Source organism: Aricia agestis, chromosome 14 (genome assembly GCF_905147365.1).
Source record: "Aricia agestis chromosome 14, ilAriAges1.1, whole genome shotgun sequence".
Classification (NCBI taxonomy): domain Eukaryota; kingdom Metazoa; phylum Arthropoda; class Insecta; order Lepidoptera; family Lycaenidae; genus Aricia; species Aricia agestis.
Genome location: NC_056419.1, coordinates 3,499,516 through 3,522,681, shown reverse-complemented (window position 1 = coordinate 3,522,681; position 23,166 = coordinate 3,499,516). Strand labels below are relative to the sequence as shown.

The 23,166-nt window shown below is 36.5% G+C and overlaps 1 protein-coding gene across 2 annotated transcripts in view; it reads right to left on the bottom strand.

The window, feature by feature from the left end:
• Positions 1-21,730, bottom strand: part of LOC121733712 (5'-3' exonuclease PLD3-like) — a 107,340-nt gene extending 85,610 nt beyond the window's left edge. Inside the window, exon 1 of one of the 2 annotated variants that reach the window (XM_042124058.1) lies at positions 21,421-21,730. In XM_042124058.1, coding sequence (XP_041979992.1) covers positions 21,421-21,684 — 264 coding nt within the window. In that variant the 5' untranslated portion in view covers positions 21,685-21,730. Of the gene's footprint in view, positions 1-14,432; positions 14,557-21,420 lie in introns of those variants that run through there. The other variant, XM_042124061.1, reaches the window with a different exon arrangement.
• Between the last annotated feature and the right edge of the window lie 1,436 nt (positions 21,731-23,166).

The following is a 23,166-nucleotide window of genomic DNA, read 5'->3' as shown; positions in this document are numbered from 1 at the left end:
TCAATCGCATGGAGCGCAATAGACTAAACTTAAGTATAATAATTATGTATAAATTGTAAGATACATTGTGTTTTCATGCGATGTCCAAGTCGATCTGTATTCGATTTCTGAATTCCACGCTAGCGAAGCCGCGGACAAAAGCTAGTGCATCATATATATAGATATCTATCTACAACTATTACTCCTTCGAATATACATACGGAAATGTCGATGGTACCGGTACAATGATTCATAAATTGCAATTAATGTAACTTTGTAATCTTATACATGTATATGGGATTACAAAGTTATTCAGGAAGTTAGAAAAAGAAGAAGAAAACTGGACAGTTATTATGAAATGTTTATTAGGTTTTCCCTTAATTAAGACCCTAAACACTAGCTAGATATCTCTCTACCGACGATAAACCGGAGATATTGATGGTACGGGTACAATTATTCATAAACCGCAAATGTAACTTTGTAATCCTATACATTTATATGGGATTACAAAGTTATTTACGAAGTTAGTGTAACTAGAAAACTGGACAGAAATTTTGAAATATTTGAATTTTTCCTTGATTTAGACACTAAACACTAATTATATTCTAAATTTGAATGGTTTTGGTTCTATGTCTGCTAGAAGTGCCTTAGACTTTTGGTGATCGGTCAGTCAGTCAGTCAGTCAGTCAGTGACAAAATTAAGAAACTTTAACAAGTTACAGTTCTTAAACTCCTGGTGCAAATTGAATAAAATTTTAAATATACCATGTTTGTACAATGCTTGCTTAGCAACTGAAAATTCAGGCTTGTTGGTTTATCCACAATGAAGTTATAGGGGGTCAAAAAGAGCCTGAATCGGTTCGAGAAAAGGATAGTACGGCCGTGCCGCTTTTTTGCTCGACTTGGAGGGGGCACTGCCGTGCCCCCAGATTAAAAATAATCCCAAGTCCGTTACAAGGACTAAACTTGTATTCATTCCAAATCAAAAATGCACGCTGTAAAGCGTGTATAATCCCACAAAAACCACGTTTTTATTTAATTAAAATTCTTTATTAAAGACTATACTATAATATACATTGATTTTCTACGGGAGATATGAATCGGTTTATGAAGTTTTAGAAGGAAGCGAATAAATTGGCACTCAAATATGAATGCTGCGACATAGTACATGCATACAAGACATAAGTTAGAGACCTTGAAGGCTTGAACCCAACAGCTTTAGAAAAACATAGAAAAATCTAGAATGATCGCTCGAATTACCTCAAAAAGTCATACAAGCAACCGTTATGAATATCGTAAAGCATGTGATTAATTTCTTTTCAATAATTAAAAAAAACTGATAATGTTTTATTCGCGTGCAACGGCGGCCATTAAATCGCGAGTTTACGGGTTCTGTCGAGTTTACTGCTGCTGTTTTACGGCTGAAACTGACTGAGCGCCATTAATTTTCTATAATGTTTAATTATATCTTTGCAATTGGATCACGTTTTATTATTTTCATGCATCGAGTACCATTAACTGTCTTCATATCACTGTGTACAGGGTGAAATAAAATCGGCCAAGTGCGAGTCGGACCCGCGCACGAAGGTTTCCGTACCGTTATAGAGCCAAAAGTAAGCCACTAATTGTATTTTTTGTATGGGAGCCCCTCTCATTTTTTATTTTATTTTAATATTATTATTAATTATTAAAGTGCACATATAATAAAGGATTTTGTAAACATTTCAAGTGTCTAATTGTTACCATTATTGAAATCGTGCAAAACAGGCCAAAAAAATCACGTTTCTTGTATGGAAGCCCCCCTACATTATTAATTTTATTTTGTTTTTAGTATTTGTTGTTATGGCGGCAACAGAAATACACAGTCTAGCTATAGCAGTTTTTGAGATACAGCCTGCTGACAGACAGACGGACAGACAGACATCGAAGTCTCAGTAATAGGGTCCCGCTTTTACCCTTTGGGTATGGAACCCTAAAAAACACGGTAGTATCAGAAACTATATTAAAGTTGGCTAAAAGTGCTGAAATGCTGAAAATGTAAATAAAACTTTTAAGCTATTGCATAGCTTTTATCGTGGGCTTTGAGCGCGGTGACCGAATCAAGAAATTTTGTAACGAAAAAACCTAACACAGCCCTCTCCGACTGTGCCGGTCAATGCGGCGTTGACAGACTTCGGCACAGTGTTTGTGCGACTAGTATGCGAATTTTAATTGCACAAATTGATAAAAAAATGTTATGCGATCGCTTTACAGCGGCAGTCCCCGAGTGCCACACGTATGTTTTGATTTTTTTTTGAGTTTTGAGTTTTGATATAGGTCTACCAGAATCTGATGGCAAAATTTAGCGGCAGATTTTCAAAAAATATCCTTGATCATTGGATAAATTTTTATATTTGCATGTTTCATACACAGAAATAGCCGCTATAAGGAAAAAAAAAAGATCAAAATGTTTTATTCTAATCACCCCGGTATTGCTAGAGTCAATTTAATTTCTCACTTTTTGCAATCAGATTCTGGTAGACCTATAGTTTAACTTTAGCGTATGAATTTACGTTTCATAATTTGATTTTAATTGAACGCATAGGAAATAAGTTCTAAAAATATTTTAAAAAGGAAAAGGGACAAAATGAGATAAAAATAATATTTTACTATTGCGCAACATTGCCTAAGTACCATTAGCTTTTGACGAGAAATTACTAAGGGCCTGTTTCACCACTTCCTGATAAGTGCCGAATAGGCTATCCACCACTTAATTTGACAGATGAAGTATGGAGAATCTGTCAAAAAAGCTGTGAATAGCCTATTCGGCATTTTATCAGAAAGTGGTGAAACAGGCCCTAAATCTAGCAAATCCTATAGCCTAAAATAATTATAATAGAATATTATTTAGCACATAATATTATTCACAAAACCTTTGCTGGTGCCACATCCATCATAATCATTGAATACTTCAACAAAGGTGAACAACCTTGAATATTAAGTGTTTCGGTAAGTTCTTCCATGAACGCTATAATCGTATGCTAATACTCTGATAGCAGTTCTTTTGAAATCATTGCGTAATAATCCATAATTTTGTGGAAAATTATGAATAATTTTGAAACGCTTCTACGAAGTATTACAATTACTAGCAACCCGCCTCGACTTCGCATGGGGCAGAGCTATATTATATGGTTGTAACCAAACTAAGTCATAATACTTGGAAGTGTGTACGGGGTCCCCTATGTAGAGTTCGCTGTGAAAGTAGCAGCGCTAAATAAGTCATTTTTTTTACTTTTGTGTGGGAAAATTCATGACGCTGGTAAGCGCCCCACCGTCAGCCCATACAAATCGCAAAAAAATGTTTGCTCTCTTTCAGCCCTTATATTATAGAGTTCACTGATGAAATAGTTAAAGTAGTATACAAGGCACACATACACACCCTAAAGTATTATTAGTATGTTTTGTTACACCCTGTTTTGGGACAACAAAGTTTTAAGGCGAAAAAAAACTTGGGATGAAATAATGACAACAAACGAAGGTCCTAGGTCCTAATATATATGTTACCGGCCAAACCCGATTTCAGGACAAACCAGTTTTGCCTAGGCTCAACTAGTTCTTCCTATACGCGATAGGATTAACTAGTATAGCCTAGTCCAAACTAATTTGTCCTAAGCTCGATTGGATAGACCAGTTTAGACTAGGCCAAATTAGTTGATCCTAATATCAATACGCACACTCTAGGATAAACTGGTATGGCCTAGTCTAAACATTATAGTATATCTAGAAAGTCAAAAAAAATAGATACCTAAACTGAATAAAATACTCCGTAATTGAAAAAATTATCATTTTTATTAAAGTAGTAGCTTTCATTTTCTTAGCCTGTTTCACAAGATTTTGTGCTGCAGTTGTTCCAGCTCTATGAATGTCTATTTCAGATGAAGAAACTTTTTCTTGGTTCAGCAGTTTCTGTCTTCTGTCAGGGTAACATTGCGATCATCTTCTATTACCTTCCTTAAATCATCTTCATCCTGAATATTATTATTTATGCTTTCTTGCGGCAAAGAGGAAGCCGGAATTCCTACTCTGTGTTCTATTCCAAATAATGCCTTGTATGGCGATAATTATATTATCTCTGAAGGGTAAGCGCGGTTTTTCATGAATTGAACATATTATCTCAAGCCAGCTTATTTCGTTGAAATGTTGTCCTTCATCCAAGAGCCTATCATATTCTCAATATCTTGATTGGCACGTTCAACAGAGCCCTGGCTTTGACTGTGCTTGTGTTTTCCGTTCACACTGCACAATTTTGAGTTCGGGCCACAGACTGGCAAGAAGAATGACCTCGCTATTTTTTTTTTTACTATTTAGACTAGGCCATACCAGTTTATCCTAGAGTGTGCGTATTGATATTAGGATCAACTAATTTGGCCTAGTCTAAACTGGTATATCCAATCGAGCTTAGGACAAATTAGTTTGGACTAGGCTATACTAGTGAATCCTATCGCGTATAGGAGGAACTAGTCGAGCCTAGGCGAAACTGGTTTGTCCTGAAATCGGGTTTGGACGGTAACATATATAAAGCAAAACAACATATTTTGATCTGCATAGCGTGTGTCCTGGCTCATTATGGCGAAGGTCGCTGGCGAAAATTGTACCAATTCCGCAGTAATAAACGCTCAGAGCCCTAGAGAGTGCTATTGCCAATATTAACTTATAAAAAAGTTCGATGCGGTTCTTGTTTCGTTATTGTGCGAAATATGAGAGTCAAAAATATTTCTATTTTAGTTACTACTAGTAAGTGCATTAAAAATACCTAGAATACTATTGTCAACGTAATAATAACTCCCAAACCGATTTCGGTGACGGTGGCCGGTTTCATTGAAACCAGGCCAGAAACGCAGGAGTATTTTATAGTGCCAAGTGTATGCGCAGTACACATGGCACTCTATTTCTTTACTCTCATAGCCCAGTGGGACGGAAGACCGACACGACTGGCGAGAGATCAGGCGCAGGACTGACTTTTTACATGCCCATCCGATGCATGGATTATCTTACGTGTCAGACAATCAGGTGATCAGCCTGCATTGTCCCAACCAAACTTGGAGGAATCGAACTCTAATGCAGGAGTCGAACCCATGACCCCCGAGTCAAGAGCCGCGCTCTAAGCCACTGGACCACGGAGGCGTTGTTGACGTAATAATTACTTATCACTTTTTTCTATCTCCGTGTCTCTCTATAATGTTAAAGTAGAATGAGGCCTGATAATCTACTGACGGCCGCAACTCCGTTGCGCTATAATTCATTTATCGCGCGAGAACCGTACATTTTTCCGGGATAAAAAGTGTCCTAAGTCCTTTCCCGGGACACAACCTATCTCCATACCAAATTTCAAAAAAATTGGTTCAGTGGTTTGGGCGTGAAGAAGTAACAGACAAACACACTATCGCATTTATAATATTAGTGTAGTATGGATATGGATGGGCAGTTTTGTCTGAATGTAGAGTACAGCAGCAGCATTAGACTTTTTAGTGTTAGGAAGCTATTATACACCAAAAACAATGCTTCTGATAACCCTCGGAACAAATTTTTTTATTTCACAATATACACAATATGAAAACGACAGGTTTACTATAAGCGAACCGTATGTTTATCTCGACCATGGCGCCCATATAAAAAGTTATTATCCAAATGTTTGACGAAATTCACCTTGACCGCGTAGTGTGGTGTATCTGACATTTACGTACAAACTGCTCAAATCGTCCACCTAAATGTTGCCGGCACGCACACAGATAGCGATCGTTACGCCCATTACACACACACTCAACAAAGTGATAAGGAGGTTTAGGTAGCCATCATTGCCACTAGAGAAAAATTATCACATATTACAGGGTGTAACAAAACTAAGTGATAGTACTTTAGGGTGCGTATGTGTCCCTTAGATAGAGGTCACTGTGAAAGTAGCAGCACTGAAAGAGTAACTTTTTTTCACTTTTCTATGGAAAAATTCATGACGCTGGGGTGCTTGCCCATACAAAACAAAAAAATGCGTTTTCAGCGCTGCCACTTTCACAGCGAAATCTATACAGGATACCCGTACACACCCTAAAGTTTTTGTTTTGTTACATTCTGTATAAGGATTGCAAAAATCACAAAGGAAGGTATTGGGCCATAAGGAATACTATTGCAGCAACAATATTATTGTCCATTATCTGCTGTCAATCGACTGTTGTATTGCTGCTGCAAGATGTACAGAGAAAGATCCTTTAGTTTCTTTTTATGCCGAAGCAAGTTCTTTACGTGACAGATACAGAAAATATTTTTATATATATCTGCTATTTGCGACAGAAAATAATTACACTTATAATGAATCGATACATTATTTTATGTTACAGTATAACAGGCTCTATAGTGAGTGTAAAAATAGTCGTGAGTATTCACTTAGAAGTCGTGTAAGTTATGTTTATTGAAACAATATTGTTGCTTAAAACAATATTGACTGTGATACTAAAAACAACTGTAGTGTTGTTTGTACAATTACTAGTCGATTGAATAAATATACATAAACGATTAACACTATGTCTCGTGATATTTATCGTTGTCGAATGTCTATTTTAAACATTTTCTATTTTTATTAATTAGAAAATATTCAGGGCTTCTTCAAAGGTTTACATGTCGCAGTCAACTGATTAAAATAACCGTTCAATCAAACAGGTAGCCCTTTGACTGAACAACGCCATTCAATCACACGGCTGTACGTCGTTTAGCCGACTTGTGGACTGCAACGTTCAACACTACAGCTAGACGACGCTTAGCTACATGGTTATATGGCAAATTAACTTTTAAAAGCCGTTTGATTGAACAGCTATTTTAACCAGTGGACTGCGACATACACAAAGAATAACGTTTTGCAGTGTCAATCGCACACTGCAATATAATACACTCATTTAAATAATAATTTAATTATAAAAATAAAGTAGAAAATATTTCAAGGATTTCAATTTGATTCCAAGTAAAGCAATCTACGAACGCACCCGGCCGCGTGTGCTACGCGGCTCCGACAACGCTACGAAATGAGTTACGAGATCCGTAGCACTACGAATACGATTCGAAAATTCGCCCAAGCGGGCCCCTAGACGATCAATTTTATTGTGCAATATTATTTACCATCTTGGGTTGATATTGAACGCGCTCGCCTTTCAATCTTATCTATCTATCTTCTATCTATATATATAAAACTTAAAGGTGACTGACTGACATAGTGATCTATCAACGCACAGCCCAAACCACTGGACCGATCGGGCTGAAATTTGGCATGCAGGTAGATATTATGACGTAGGCATCCGCTAAGAAAGGATTTTGATCAATCCCACCTCCAAGGGGTTAAAATAGGGGATCAAAGTTTGTATATAATAATACTTCTTAACGCGAGCGAAGCCGCGGGCAAAAGCTCGTTGTCAAATAAATTGTTCATAATTGAACAATTTATTTGACAATAAATAATAGAACAATAATTTGTTCAATTATTGATTTTAGAATTCGTTGTATGAAATGATGTGACCTCGCACATTCGTCCGCACCGCTCGCGCCGCATTTCGTGTACTATGCGGTGCGTTCGAAAGTAAATAAATCTTAGTAAGTTGTAACAATGCTACTCACTTTCGATAAGGAAATACCATGGTACCTACCTAACTATTGGTGGCGTACATTGCTACGAAGTACGAAGATACAAGTATACAGCGTGTAACAAAACTAAGTGTTTGAATGGGTCCTATATAGACTTTGCTGTAAAAGTATCAGCGCTGAAAGAGTCACTTTTTTTACTTTTGTATGAGAAAATTCCACAAGGCATGGCATTCCAAAGGCGGGCTTAATGCCACAAGGCATTAAGCCCGCCTTTGTACTACAACGTGCAAAAAGTTTTTAAATAAATAAAATTCATAACGCTGTGGCACTTGTCCATACAAATCACAAAAATTGTTTGCTGTTTCAGCGCTAATTTCACAATAAACTCTACAAGGAACACGTACACATCCTAAAGTATTATCACTAAGTTTTGTTACATCTTGTATAGTACTATAGATACGTCATCTATACTAATATTATAAATGCGAAAGTATCTCTGTCTGTCTGTCTCGCTTTCACGCCAAAACTACCGAACCGATTGTAATGAAATTTTGTATACAGATAGTCTAAAGCCTGAGAAAGGATATAGGCTACTTTTTTACTGGAAAAAAGGGTTGTAAGGGGCTGAAAATACGAAAATTTGTTCAAATTAAGTTAGTTCCAAAAATGCATACTAGATGGCGCCGTGCGTCTCTTACATCGCGCTTACGCTTGCCCAACATCTTTCTATAAGAGGTGGTATCATCATACATTTGAGTTTCGAATTATTTAATAAGTCAGTACTTAGTGACGTAACCTTAAACCTATAAATGATAAATAGTTTATGGGTAAGGTTGTGTAATTGGGGGGCTAAATAAGCTTTAAAATTTGGCATAAAATATTATAAAGTTTAATTTTAAAAATGAAATATTATGTGCACACTGCACAGCTGTTTTGATTTAAGGGGTACCAGGGTTTTTTTTATAAAAGCTTTTGACACCAATTTTGTTGACATCGCGCGTTATAAACTGAAGTCCACGCGGACGAAGTCGCGGGCAACAGCTAGTACGGTATATATACTTTTACGATACAGGCTACTACAAGTACGTGTTACGCTGGTATATGTGGTACGAATTAGTTCCGTGGTAAGTAGGGCAAGGCAATAAATAAAGTTTGTATACATTATTCATTCTGTTTGGTTAATTCTAGCCTTTTGTTAGCTCGCGTCGCGGTTACTATGTTACCGTAGGTTATCTATGTGATTGGCCTACATTATTTTGTTTTATTTTCTTTTTTTTAAGTTGATGTTACCCCAAACTAATATATTTGATTTTTACTAGATGACGCCCGCAACTCCGTTGCACCAAAATTCGCTCAAGAACCGAACATTTTTCTAGGATAAAAAGTAACCTATGACTTTTTCCGAGATTCAAAGTATCTCCTTTCCAAATTTCAGCCAAATCGGTTAAGCATTTTGAGCGTGAAGGGGTAATCAGACATACACACTTTCGCATTTATAATAATAAATACCATACTATATTTCTAACAAGCTCGTTTACAAAGACCTTGGAATGAGCACGGTTAAGGAAGAGATCACAAAACACAGCAAGAAATCATCAAGAAAGAATAGCCAAACACACCAACGCACTGGCATCAAGACTTGCTGGCACAGTACGTGTCACTCACTCCAGATTGAGAAGACATAGTGTACCAACACTACTAAGCTTTCTCTGCTCTCAAAGCCAAATAACCTCAACTACCCTCCACAAAAATAGCTCATTGTGAAACACAGATCGCCAAGTAGCAGTACTCAAAAGTGAATAAAGAATAAAAAATATTAATAAGTATTAGTAAGTATGGACGTATGGATTTACCGTTAATTATATTATTATTGCACGATAAAAACTATCCGTTCTTTTCTGGGATGCAAAGTGTATTTGTAGGCTACGGGAGGAGAAATTTTCGAATAAAATTCTGGATGTACGAGAAAATCACTTATATTAACGAAAACACACAAAATACACTTTTAGAAACTAAAATTATCCGCCGACATTATTCTCTTTTTTAACAATGAAAAAACAGTTGAATTTCGAGGCGTCGCTTAGTCATAGACAAAACATAACTTCCTTTTCCTGAGAAACATAGTCATTACCCTTTTTTTACATTTCTAAAATGTGGCAAGGTGCAGTACGGCGGCGCGGCGGTCGCGTCGCCAACAGTATTTGTGCCACGTTTCTTATAATTTAAATTCAATTCAGCATAAAAAATCTAGACAATTGTGTTTTAAAATACGGATTCAGGATAAGATTTCGATTATTTTGCATTAAAAGTGGCAAATATATACTACAAAACACTGCCGTCCTTATCATAAACAACGCATCTGCATGGCGGCAACTTTCGAGTAATTCGCACCTAAAGTTTTATTCCTTTTTTTTATTGTCCCTTTGAAACTAATAGGAATATTCCAAATATTTTAATTTTGTTTGGTGCCTTTAAATGTTAACTTTGCATATGCGATGCTATATTTACATATTTAGTTATTTTTAATATTTTTAAAGACGGAAAATTGTTTATGACTAGAAAACATGGATTGCAATAATGTTAATTTACTAAGCATAACCAACGCATGTGTGACAGTTGCGTTGTTTATGTCTAGGAAATGCACAATTGTGATGCTTATGCTTAGCAAAGATAAGGAAATTACTTAAATTTAGGTTGCACATACGTTCAATATGACTAGCAAATAATGATAAGATCAGCTCACATGCATTGTGAATAGTTTACTACCTCATATGACAGAGAAAGAGAGCAAAGTTCAAAGTATGCAGTTTCCTAAGTAAAAATAGGGAAACAAATTATAAAACGCCAGAGAGCTCCTTAACAGGGCACTTCGTTACTGCCACTTAAATACGACCACTAAGTTTTTGTCTTAATTTTAAGAAATTCATAGGTATGCATTGTACAGGTAAAAATTAAGACCACACCATAATATTTAAAAATATTTTTTAATGCCAGTCCACATGGGGCCTGATTAAGGGTTAAGAAACAATGTACCGTTTCATGGATTGCTATGCATCTATTTGAAGTTGTTTTCGTTTATGTTCGGTTACAAAAAAAATAAATGCATGTGAACTGATCTTACCATTCTTTGCTAGTCATATTGAACGTACAGTTCGACAAGGCTTTAAATGAATATGTCAATGATGTCAATTGGCGCTGCTGGTAAAGAAGAAAAATGACGTTTTTGTATGATAGCAGCGTTAGTTCCTTTTCTCGCCACGTTCATTTAAAGCCTTGTCGAACTGTATGTGCAACTTAAATGTAAGTAATTCCCTCATCTTTGCTTAACATAAGCATGACAATTGTACATTTCCTAGACATAAACAACGCAACGGTCATACATGCGTTGGTTATGCTTAGTATTTCATACATCGAAATTCTAAGTAAAATAGTCATAAAAACGCATGTTTGCTTATGATGTATATTACTAGTAATAAGTTTGGAAAATATCACATACGCTATTTATGACTAATAATAAAATGAAAACTATAGAAGATATTTAAAAACGAGTGATTGATCCTGGTAGATCTTGTTTCAGCGATTCCGAATACACTAATAACTCAATTTCGTAAAAAATGTCGATTGCGTTGTTTATGCTTAGGGCGGCAGAACACAGGCTCGGTGAAATATCAGTGAAGTATTTAATTTTCAAAACAATATACATTTTTTAGATTAGAAAATAGGTGTTCATTGAAGGCTCCATTTCAAAGCCTCCAGGACAGGTCGACAGGGTAAATAGCCCATTAAAATTACAACAATACGTTAAAATGTCCCTCTTTAAAAGCCCTCACGATGGTAGCGAGATACGGAGGTAATAAATTTAAACGATCATACCTTTATCAACGGAGAATAGAGTGGCTTAAAACAAAATATAATTTTAAAGAGAAAAATACCAGATCTTGCCCGTGACTTTGTTGTTCACATACATGGGAGCCTTAAATAAAGCTAAATTAAACATTAAGTTAGATTAAACTTTTGCCAAAAGATATAAGACAGATTTTTAAAAGCTTTTATTTAACTTGCTCTGTATGTATGTAAGTATGTATGTTCGGGTGAAATCTTGGAACTCAATTTTGGAGTAGATATATTTAACCGATCGAGCTGAAATTTTGTAGGCACGTTTAGTTTAGATGACAATACATGATGTGACATCACTCTAAATCCAATATTGCCGACCATCCAAGATGGCGAAATTTTCTATGCAGTTCTACAATATGGATATTAAATGAAAGGGCTTTTTGAGAGTAACTCGAAAACTAATGTAATCTCATACTACATCCAATATGGCGGCTCATCCAAGATAGAGGTATAGTTATTTTTAATGCACTTCTGCAATATGGGTATCAAATGAAAGGGCTCATTGAGAGTAACTTGGAAACGAATGTAATGTCATTCTACATCCAATATGGCGTCTCATTCAAGGTAGGGGGATATAGTTATTTTTAATGCACTTCTGCAATATGGGTATCAAATGAAAGGGCTCATTGAGAGTAACTCGGAAACAAATGTACTGTCATTCTACATCCAATATGGCGGCTCATCTAAGATAGGGGAATATAGTTATTTTTAAAGCACTTCTGCAATATGGGTATCAAACAAAAAAGCTTATTGAGAGTAAATTGAAAAGTCATGTCGTATCTTGTCGTGCCGTGTCGTGTCGTAACGTGTCGTGTCGTGTCTTGTTATGTCAAGTCAAAATCAGTCGGGCATTAGAAAATGCCTGGTTGAATCCGGTCATTTTTGTTAAGTGATATTTAATTTTTTAGTCGTAAAATTAAGTACGATTTCTTAAAGACTTAAATTAATTTAATCAGATTTTAACAAATTCTTGAAACAAAACAAACTACAATCAAGCAGACTTAAGAAATCTAGTCAGAGATTTAACTAAAAAACAAAAAATAAATTTATTTTTATATATTATTATATTGAGGTTATAACTTAATAGTTAGAATTTTTAAGGGGAAATTTATTGTCTTTTTTTTAAGTATTTAAACAAAAGCTTTTTTTCAAAAAGTTTTTTGCTTATAATTTATTATACTTTAGAAGCTTTTGTTTGATTTAATATTTTTTTAATTTAATTGAACTATGCATTTTAGTATTCAAACTGGGCACTGTTTTGATTATATCATATACTATAATAGATATTTCACAGAAAAATTAGTCCACAAAAAATTGCATAAGATCCTTCACGTGGTATACTTCTTGTCTGTGTCAAATAACAGGAAAATTGCTCCAGTAGTTCGTGCGATTTATATTGTTCCCTTACAAATAATTTCCCCAGTTTTTTCCACATATTCCTCTATTTCTTCGCTCCTATTGGTCTTAGTTTGATAAAATTTAGCCTATATTCTTCCTCGATAACTAGGCTATCTAACACTGAAAGCATTTTTCAAATCGGACCAGTAGTTTCTGAGATTAGCGCGTTCAAATAAACAAACTCTTCCGCTTAGTGTATAGATTACAAATACAATCGTCAAATTGGATCCTGCAAATTATGCGAAAAATTATCGCGTTTATCTATTACTTTATATACTTAGTAAGTACCTTTTATATCCTCAATATTATTTTATTATCCCAATATACAGTTTAGTTGGTCAAAGTGGAAAGACTGAATATAGCTATAAAACCAAATTGTCATAAAACCCTCATAAGGGTCGATGACACACAAAGTTTAGCACAGACAGAAATAAATCGATAAACGACACAATATAATATTCAAAATATCGACAACAAAGACATAATAAGTTGCTGTAAATATTAAAAAGTAGATGACGCCCGCAACTCCGTTGTGTCAAAATTCGTTTGTCGTGCGGGAACCGTACATTTTCCGGGATAAAACTATCATATTATGTCCTTTCTCGGAACTCAAAGTACATATTATATTCATGCCAAATTTCATCCAAGGTTCAGCCGTTTGGCGTGAAGAGGTAACATACAGACAGACAGACGGACACACTTTTGCATTTATAATATTATAGTATTATCGCCTCCGTGGGATAGTAATTAGAGCGCGGCTCTTGACTCGGAGGTCGTTGGTTCGATTCCCGCGTTGGAAACATGTTATTTCCAAGTTTCGTTAGGTCAATGCAGGCTGATCACCTGATCGTCTGACAAGTAATGATCCATGCGTCGTATGGGCAAGTAATAAGTCGGTCCTGATCTCTCGCCGGTCGTGTCGGTCTTCCGTCCCACTGGGTTATGAGAGTAAAGGAATAGACAGTGCTCTTGCGTACTGCGCACATACTTGGGCACTATAAAATTACTCCTGCGTAGCTGGCCTGGTTTCAGTGAAATCGGCCACCGTCACCGAAACCGGAAATATTATAATATTATTATGGATGAAAACTAGATTAGCTTAGTTATAAACTAGTCTAGTTTTTATTAAAAAAGTAGTGTTGATATCATTGTAAAACTAGAAGTAGCGGACGTAAAATATCGATTGCGACGTTACAACTAATGCATTCTTAAAGTCACAGTGTAAATGTTCTAGATCGTAGAAATACCTAGAAAATATTTTACTTCAAAACTTTTTATTTTTGTTATTTTTTAGTTGGAGGCGGTTTGGTAACACAAAGAAGTTATGCTAGAAAATTTTAACATTCTTAAAGACACGGGAGATTCTATAAATACCTAGAAAATCTTTTGTTAACTTTTAATTAAACATTTTAATTGAAGACTTCTTTGTTAAAATAAAGAAGTTACACTAGAACATTTGACCTACTTTATGCTTCGCAATTTGTGGTGAATATTCCTAAAAGTACAAATTAGAACAAGGTCATAGTGCGGGCGTGCATAAAATCGATTTTACGAACCTCAAATCGAATCAGCTTGAGATGTGGTACAGCACTAGCGAGTTACACTATGGGGACACATGTAATGCACTTGTGTGCATGTTTTACACTGAAGATGATTGAGGACACCGCCAGTCGATAGACTGCGGCCTTTGCGACTAAGCCTTAAGGCTTTTGATATCACAACTTATATTGTCATTACTCGGTGTGATTTCTTTATTGCTTCGCAAAAGAAAGTGTTATTTTATGCTTGTTTTTTTAGCGTAGTCACGGGTATAATAAGCTAGTGAATACTGTAGTAGTATCTTAGATCCCTCGGGAACACGGCACTTTTTCGGGATCAAGAGACTAGTCTTGTTTAGAGATAAAACTACCTTATCAGTAAAAGGCTCTGTGGGGTCTATAGAATAAAAATTCTGAAAAAACTTCAAGAGAAAAGCAGGAAAACAGGGAAAATCATTTTATGGCAAAACAACGTTTGCCGGGACAGCTAGTCATCTATAAATAATCTCTACATTTTGCTTTTAAAATAAAGAATCCACTTTTTTTATAAAATAAGTGTGTAAACGAGCAAAAGTGTTACCTAATGGAAAGCAACTACCGTCGCCCATGGACACTCGCCACATCAGAGGAGCTGCAGGTGCATTGCCGGCTATTTAGGAGTCGAACGTTCAACTATTTAGGAGTCGAAGAATTAAGCTCAAATTGTATTTGACCTTACAGCACTTGAATTATAAAGGATCTTGTGCACGAGACTGGCTAATACGAATTTATATTACGAAGCTACGTGAACACTCAATAATTATCTCAAGGATCCAAAAGGATTAAATTTTTAGGGTACCGTGTCTAAAGGAAAACCCCTAATATCACAACTTCGCAGTCTGTTCGTCGGTCTGTCCGCACAGTAAAAACTAGAAGTTCGAGGTTTATAGATGACAAAGGTTTTTTGTTGCTGTGCTTTAGAAACGATACAAAAGAAAGAATAATAGAATTTATAATAAGGCTTTCATTCTGCAAAACTTCTTTTTAGCTTTTTTATACGGAACCCTTCGTGCGCGAGTCTGAATTGCATTTGATGGTTTTTTTTAAGTTACAAGTTCCAACGCTCTTTCTCTAGGGCTTTCGAAATTATATTTTGTGAATTTACTGATAAGTACATGAATTGATACACCTGCAGTTGAGCGTACTACACATCGTCTATAAGACTATTTTGTGATCAGTAAAATTATTAGTTGTGTTGTGACTTGTGTGTCAAAAGATAAAACTACTAAACAAAAATTAAAAAAAAATAACACTATCTACTCAACAATATTAGATACAAGAAAAGGTAATGAGTATGTTAACCCTAGAATACATTAGACAAAGGTTCACATTAGAGTCCAGGGGTTCCCAATCTTTTTCAGCCTGCGGCGCACTTACAAGTCAATATTTTGTCACGGCACGGCGCACAGTGGATCGAAAATCGAGTTTCATAGACATTTCCTATGTCTTGAGTCTTCTTCCTTGAGGCTTTTTTGCTTTTAGATATCAATAATGGCAACAGATAGGTTCTTGAATTTTTTACACAATCCTTGTGTACTTTAATATTTAACTATAATATTACACTAAAATATAAAATTAAGTGGTACTCTCATAGAAAAACACAATTTATGGCCTAATTTTGCTCTATAATGGTACGGAACCCTTAGTGCGCGAGTCCGACTCGCACTTGGCCAATTATGTGATCCTATGGTTTTAAAATATTATGAAAGAGACCTCATCTAACCAAAACATAAACTTTTGCAACAAATACAAGTAGTATAAATATTTTAAATTTTGATGAATTTTAGAAAAAAAGTCGCAAATGGTGCCGTAATACAAAATATGCCAAAATGTGAGTAATAATTAGTACTATAATAGTGTGTGAGGATATAACGGCCAACCATGCGATTTCAGAGATATGCTCGTTTTACCTGTCGGCTCCATACAAACATTTCTTAAAAAAATTATAACTCCCTTATTATTGCACACAGCTGAGTCTTTTTACATTTTGTTATGTAATAACAACTAGGAGAACATATTTCAGCCCAAAAAAATTACATCTGGAAACTCAAGTTCCTATGTCTATGAAACTCGATTTTTGATCCACTGTGCGGCGCCCTTCTCTACCTAGCTATTACAAAAAGATACATAAATAAAATTAGGTTAAGCAAGTAAATAATAATAAGGAATTATTTAATCATCTGCTTGCTTTGTATGATTCATAATATTATATTATTTTATTTTATAATATTTGTGGTTATGGATAATGATGGAGGATCAACTCACGGCGCCCCTCTTGACTTTCCACGGCGCACCAGGGCGCCGCGGCGCACAGTTTGGGAACCTGCATTAGACTAAGGTTTATTACACTTGTTACTTGTAACACAAACCACATCAAACGATAATGTTGCATAAAAAATATCATAATTTCATTCACATTTAGATGAATATTTTTACGAGCTTTCAAAACAAATTCTTCTGTTATATTTTCATGTTTGTACAATTTAACTGTGCTGGGGGCACAGTTTATTGGATTTTTGGATTTTATATACCGTATTCTTAATTCTTATAAGTTATATCGTATAATCTAAACGAAAATTTCGAATACTTAGTGGTAGTTTAGGATCTAAAATCTAAATTGATACATAGGCTTTTAAGGCTGCGTTCCCACTGAAGCGGAGCGGAGCTTAGCGGTGGCCGAATTGACCAATCGTGATATTCCAGCGGAATGACAGCAAAGATTTCGAGCATGGTGATTGGTCAATTCGGCACCGCTAAGCTCCGCTCCGCTTCAGTGGAAACGCAGCCTAAGACGAAGATGTACGGTGTTCCCGTGATATATCAATTGTTTATGTACGTAGCCGGAGCCCCAAGCAAAAGTTGTAGTGGCAACATCGTAGTGTCATCCCTTTCAAATCAATCTAAGAAAAAAGGGATGACACTACGATGTTGCCACTTTTTAATTTCTTCACTTACTTGACAGACTAGGTATAGACTCTACTTAACTCAAAAAAGATTGGTAATACTTATATTTTGTTGTAAAAATACGCTCTTGCTATAAGCTAGAAATTGTTTAAACGGAATTTTATTATGTCTAACAGTTAATGCGTACTTAAGACCTTTAGGGGCGATTTCACCGAAGAAATGGAACGCGTTCAAAGCACTCTGAACCGGTTCAAAACGTATAAACGCGATTATAACATCGAAATGCATTTCACCAACATAAACTGAACGCGTTCACAGCAAATCCGAGTTTTATCTTCTGAACGCCCAAAGTCCGAAGTTTAACGTCATAAAATCCGTTCAAGCCTAGTCATGGCGGAAAGAAAAACATAGACAAAAGAAATGTGAAGATGGCAGTTTTGACACATGCGTTTGTTTGTTTATGTATTGTTTCTTGCTATTTTGTAGTTAAATTAACGTGAAAAGGCTTTAAAATGATGAAAACATATAAAATAATCGCGTGACGTCACGTAAACTTAGATTTAATAATTGCAATCAAAAGAAGTTTGTGAAATCCAATCGAAACAAAACGAAATTTACGTCGCAGCATGAACTCGTTCAATGGAAACTAAGTTTTATAAAACTAAGTATTTTTTTTTTTAATGAAATAAGGGGGCAAACGAGCAAACGGGTCACCTGATGGAAAGCAACTTCCGTCGCCCATGGACACTCGCAGCATCAGAAGAGCTGCAAGTGCGTTGCCGGCCTTTTAAGAGGGAATAGGGTAATAGGGGAGGGTAGGGAAGGGAAGGGAAGGGAATAGTTGAGGGTAGGGTAGGGGTTAGGGGATTGGGCCTCCGGTAAACTCACTCACTCGGCGAAACACAGCGCAAGCGCTGTTTCACGCCGGTTTTCTGTGAAAACGTGGTATTTATCCGGTCGAGCCGGCCCATTCGTGCCGAAGCATGGCTCTCCCACGTATAAAAGTATTATGTGTGTTTGGTGAAATCCCACCTTAAAGTCTTATCTCTCGTCTTTCAAACAAGGTTGTTAATTGTACCGTAGTCCGTAATATTATTAACCCTCCGCATACCAGGTGAAAAATTCAAACGTCCCATACAAGGTGGGGTCAAAATTGCCAATATTTAATTTAATATTTTAAGGTTATTTTTGATATTTTTGCATTTATTACTTATTTTTTGTAATTTAGAGGATATAGACTACGTATACAAAAAAAATTTAGATAAGGTATTTATATTTATTATTTGTAATCATACAACAAAACTTGCCCTTCTCTGGCAATTAAAAAATCACTTAAACATAAGAATCACGTATTTTGATGAGATCCGACATATTTATAACAACAATTAAAAACAGGAATAATAAAAAATAAAATCAAATTTAAGCATTTTCAAGTAAATCAGCACAATCTTTGCATATATAAATACTATGTTCCAAACACAACGGTGCATCGCATTTCGCGCAAGCGCGCGTTGATTTTCGATCTTTGGATCTTGGGCATCTAGAGCATCTTTGGCGTGAATTTGGTTTTTTTGTTTTTTTTGGAGGACTAAGTGGTTCACCTAAATGCTCCGCAACTCTCTTACGCAATTCTCTCGGTAATCTTTCATTTTCTTTTCTTATCTTTTGTTGCTCTTCTATCAACGACAATCCTAACTTCTTTATGAACTCTCTTCTTTGGTTTGTTTTTCCTTTATTTGTTCCATTATTCAGCATATACATCACCATTGCATTTATACCTGCATGATTCAATAGGCTGAAAAATATTGTAAGTGGCCAGCGTTGTGAATTTCTAGAAACATCATACGTTCTAGCCAGCTTATCCACCACATCAACGCCCGACTTCGTCGCATTATAGAATGTTATCATTTCTGGCTTCTGTTGTACTCCAGTTTCGGGGTCTATTACACAATCATGGTGCATAGAAGACATCAGGTAGACCATTTTTCTTGGCTTTGGCACATATGAGACGATTGTGACTTTATCTTGAAAACCAAATAAAGATGTATATTTTTCACGTGCTTTCTTGAACTCTTGAGGGATATATGTCTTATTGGCCCGCAATGTTCCCACCACAGTAAGTTTGTGATCCTGTAGTAACTCCATCGTAGTCTCATAGCTGGTGAAGTAGTTATCCATTGTGATGTTACGCGCAGTTCCTGACACACAATTTATCATTCGTTTCACGAGATCGTGGGGTTTGTTACTTACGGCATATGGACTACCTTCAGGTTGCTTTCCACAATACACCTCTAATTTGCAGCTAAAATAGGTCTTGTTGTCTACAAGGGCGTATATTTTTATTCCATATTTTGCTGGCTTAGAGGGTATGTACTGTCTAAAAGGGCACCTGCCTCTGAAAGCCACTAGCTCCTCATCCAAGGTTAGATACTCATATGGTGAGAAAGAGTTTTGGCAATTGGTAACAAAATACTCGAACACTTCACGAATGGGTGCAAGTTTATCATATTTAGCTCGCTCTGCTCTTGAATACATATCGTCAAATCGAAGTTTCTCCAGTAAGAACATAAATCTGTTTCGAGACATTGTTAATCGAAACACCTCTATGCCAGTTCCGTCCGTTGCCCATAGATCTTCCGTATTCTGCCTTCCTGATCTATATAAACCTGCCAGTAATAACAGCCCAAATAATGCTTTTAATTCAGCTCTTGTCACTTCAGCCCGCGTTGAGTCTAATTTATCTCCCGTTCTGTTCTCCAATAAATTTGAAGTAGAAATTTTTTCGTTGGTATGAAGCCATATTACATCCATTATGGGTTCTGAAATAAACACCTCAAAACACTCTAAATGAGATTTCTTTTGTTGAAATTGTGACTTTACTCCGGGAGCACCTCTTACAATGTTTTCATCTCTAGTCCGGACATTAGATCGAGGAGGTAGTTTTTGCCAGTTTGTGCCATCTTTTGCTATAAAAACATCATTGGAAAGGCCTTGATCATCCAATGCAGTAGAACATGTAGGAGAATCAAGATTATATTGAGCTGATGGTGACAAGCTGTTTTGGCGGCTATCTGCTTGGTGAGATGTTACGCGACGTAAAATTTCAAGTGACGCAGGCGACTGATGACCTTGAGAAGTGCATTGATTTCTCGGTTGAAGACCTCTAGAAGCACCTCTGTTCGTTCGGAAACTCCCCCTAGAAGTACCTCGGTTGCTTCGAGAACGACCAGTAGTACCACCTCTGTTAGTTCGAGAACGACCTCTAGAAGCGCCCCTGATGGTTTGAGAACGACTCCTAGAAGTACCTCTTGTTGTGAGAAATAGATATTCTTCATCTTCTTCTGCATCTACTTCCGTAAGACATTCAGACGCTATACTACAATGGTCCGATTCGCAATCATTCTCAGCAGAAATCGCTTCGTCCTCCGAATCAAAATCATTTTCCAATAAACACCTCTCAATTTCTGAGTCCTGGAGAAAGCGCGGCATTTCCACTAAAAATAATATTTTTTTTCATTACAATTGTTGTAAAAAAACCTACAAAAACGATCAAAAATCAAGTTAAGAGTACTTACGTTTTTGACGACGTCCCGTACAACGTGGGGTCTGAGACGCCTGGCACACGTCTATCTCCCAAACGCGCGCGCGCAGAACTGAGCGAAGTCGGTGGTAAACGTGGCAACGTCGCAAACGCAGCTACTAAAGGTTATAACTTTCGAGCGCAATTATTTAAAAAGTTATCGCTAATTATTTTAAGCTGGGGTCTGTGATACCCCACCTCGTATGCGGAAGGTTAACTGTATTCTGTTTCGTGTTCCAAATTATATGGGCGTACCGAGGGGGGGCAGCTGCCCCTCCCTGGATCATGTTGACGTCCCTACTAAGTATATTATCTAGTATTAAGAAAACGAATTTTCGCCATTTGTTTGCAATACAAATTACAATATTTTTGCAACTAAAAATTATTAATTTTTTATTCTTTATAAACACCTATCTAATAAAAAAAAACCTGGGTACGCCCATGTCCAAATACATAAATAAAATGAAATAAACGAGCACTTACCGAAAGCCCCGGGTTGCAGCCAGTTGTTATCGAATTCTTCCGGAATTTCGGCACGCAGATCTGCATAGAACTCTTGCCGGAGGGGGGCCCGGCGCAACCGTATTCATCACTCCTATCGCTCCTCGTCAAGTTTATATTATTCGTATTATTCACTTTAACCAATATATTGCAAGTCTGCGACGCGATTTGAAATAAACCCTCCTCTAAATTTCTCTTATTGTTGTATTGACGGTTGAAATTCAAATAGTCCCACCAAGAAGGCATCTTATGAAAAGCCCGCGAAAACCGTTGGCGGGAGCGACCGGCCCGTTCGAAGTTTGAATTCGTTGTGACTTGTGAGGGTGAAGACTCGGCACTTGCGCGGTAACTTTACAAAACTCTATCGAACATTATATACGTAGGTATACGGGAATACTTGTGAATAAAAAATGTAGGTACGTTTGTTTTTTAAATTTCTTATTCTACGATGTGTCTCGTTAGTGAATAATTACTGAGTCATTAACTCAAAATAGTGGTAATTTACTTTTTCATTAAAAATAAATATAATTGATTATTACTTATTTGCTATGTAATAAGTTCGGTATAACGCCTCTGGGGTCTAGTGGTTTAAAGCGTCTTGACTCGTCGTGGTCGCAAGTTCGACTCCCACGTTGAAAAAAATATGATGTTTCAGTGGTCGTTTCCAAGGTTGGACAATGTCCTAAACATTGCTGATTGATCACGTCTCCGAAACAGGTGTGAGAAGTATTATAACAAGTTTATACGTGGGAGAGCCGTGCTTCGGCACGAATGGGCCGGCTCGACCGGAGAAATACCACGTTCTCACAGAAAACCGGCGTGAAACAGCGCTTGCGCTGTGTTTCGCCGAGTGAGTGAGTTTACCGGAGGCCCAATCCCCTTACTCTCTTCCCTATTCCCTTCCCTTCCCTCTCCTATTACCCTATTCCCTCTTAAAAGGCCGGCAACGCACTTGCAGCTCTTCTGATGCTGCGAGTGTCCATGGGCGACGGATGTTGCTTTCCATCAGGTGACCCATTTGCTCGTTTGCCCCCTTATTTCATTAAAAAAAAAAGTTACAACACACGATTGCACGATATAAAGATCAGTTCTGTCGAGACTGAGAGTCAAGTCACTATAAAAGAACACAATATACAGAAAGATATCAATACTTAGTCGATTTTGGATTTTCTACCATAAATTACAGTTAATTTAACTTACCTCCTCTTCTGTTGCTGACAAACGATTGCCGTCGTTCGATCCTTTTGCTTATCTGCATCATTAAAAACTCATTCCAAATAGAACATTATACTACGCTAAAGAATTTTGGCCTGATTGCAACGTTCATACTTTCTCTAAAAGAACTCTAAAATTTCTCTAAAAGAACTCTAAAAAGTTACAGAACATAATGACCCAAGCTTTGGAAATACCTTTGAGTAGGTATAAAGCATGTTTTTACGTAAAGTGTAAACACTTTTTATACACAAGAGAGTTGTTACTTGTTTGCCTCGCGTCGTAAACATTGTAGATAATATACGCTATATTACGAAGTATATAGTTGAATGGCTATGTTTGGCTAAGTGAGTATAATATTATGTAATATAACGTTTAACGTTAGCGAAAGAGCGGTATGGTGAGCAAAAAAGGTCAAATCTTCACTCAAAATCTAATTTACAATAAAGATTTGGGTCTACCGGTTTTTTGATTCGTTAACTATAATAATTTACTATTAAAATTGTATTCATAAGC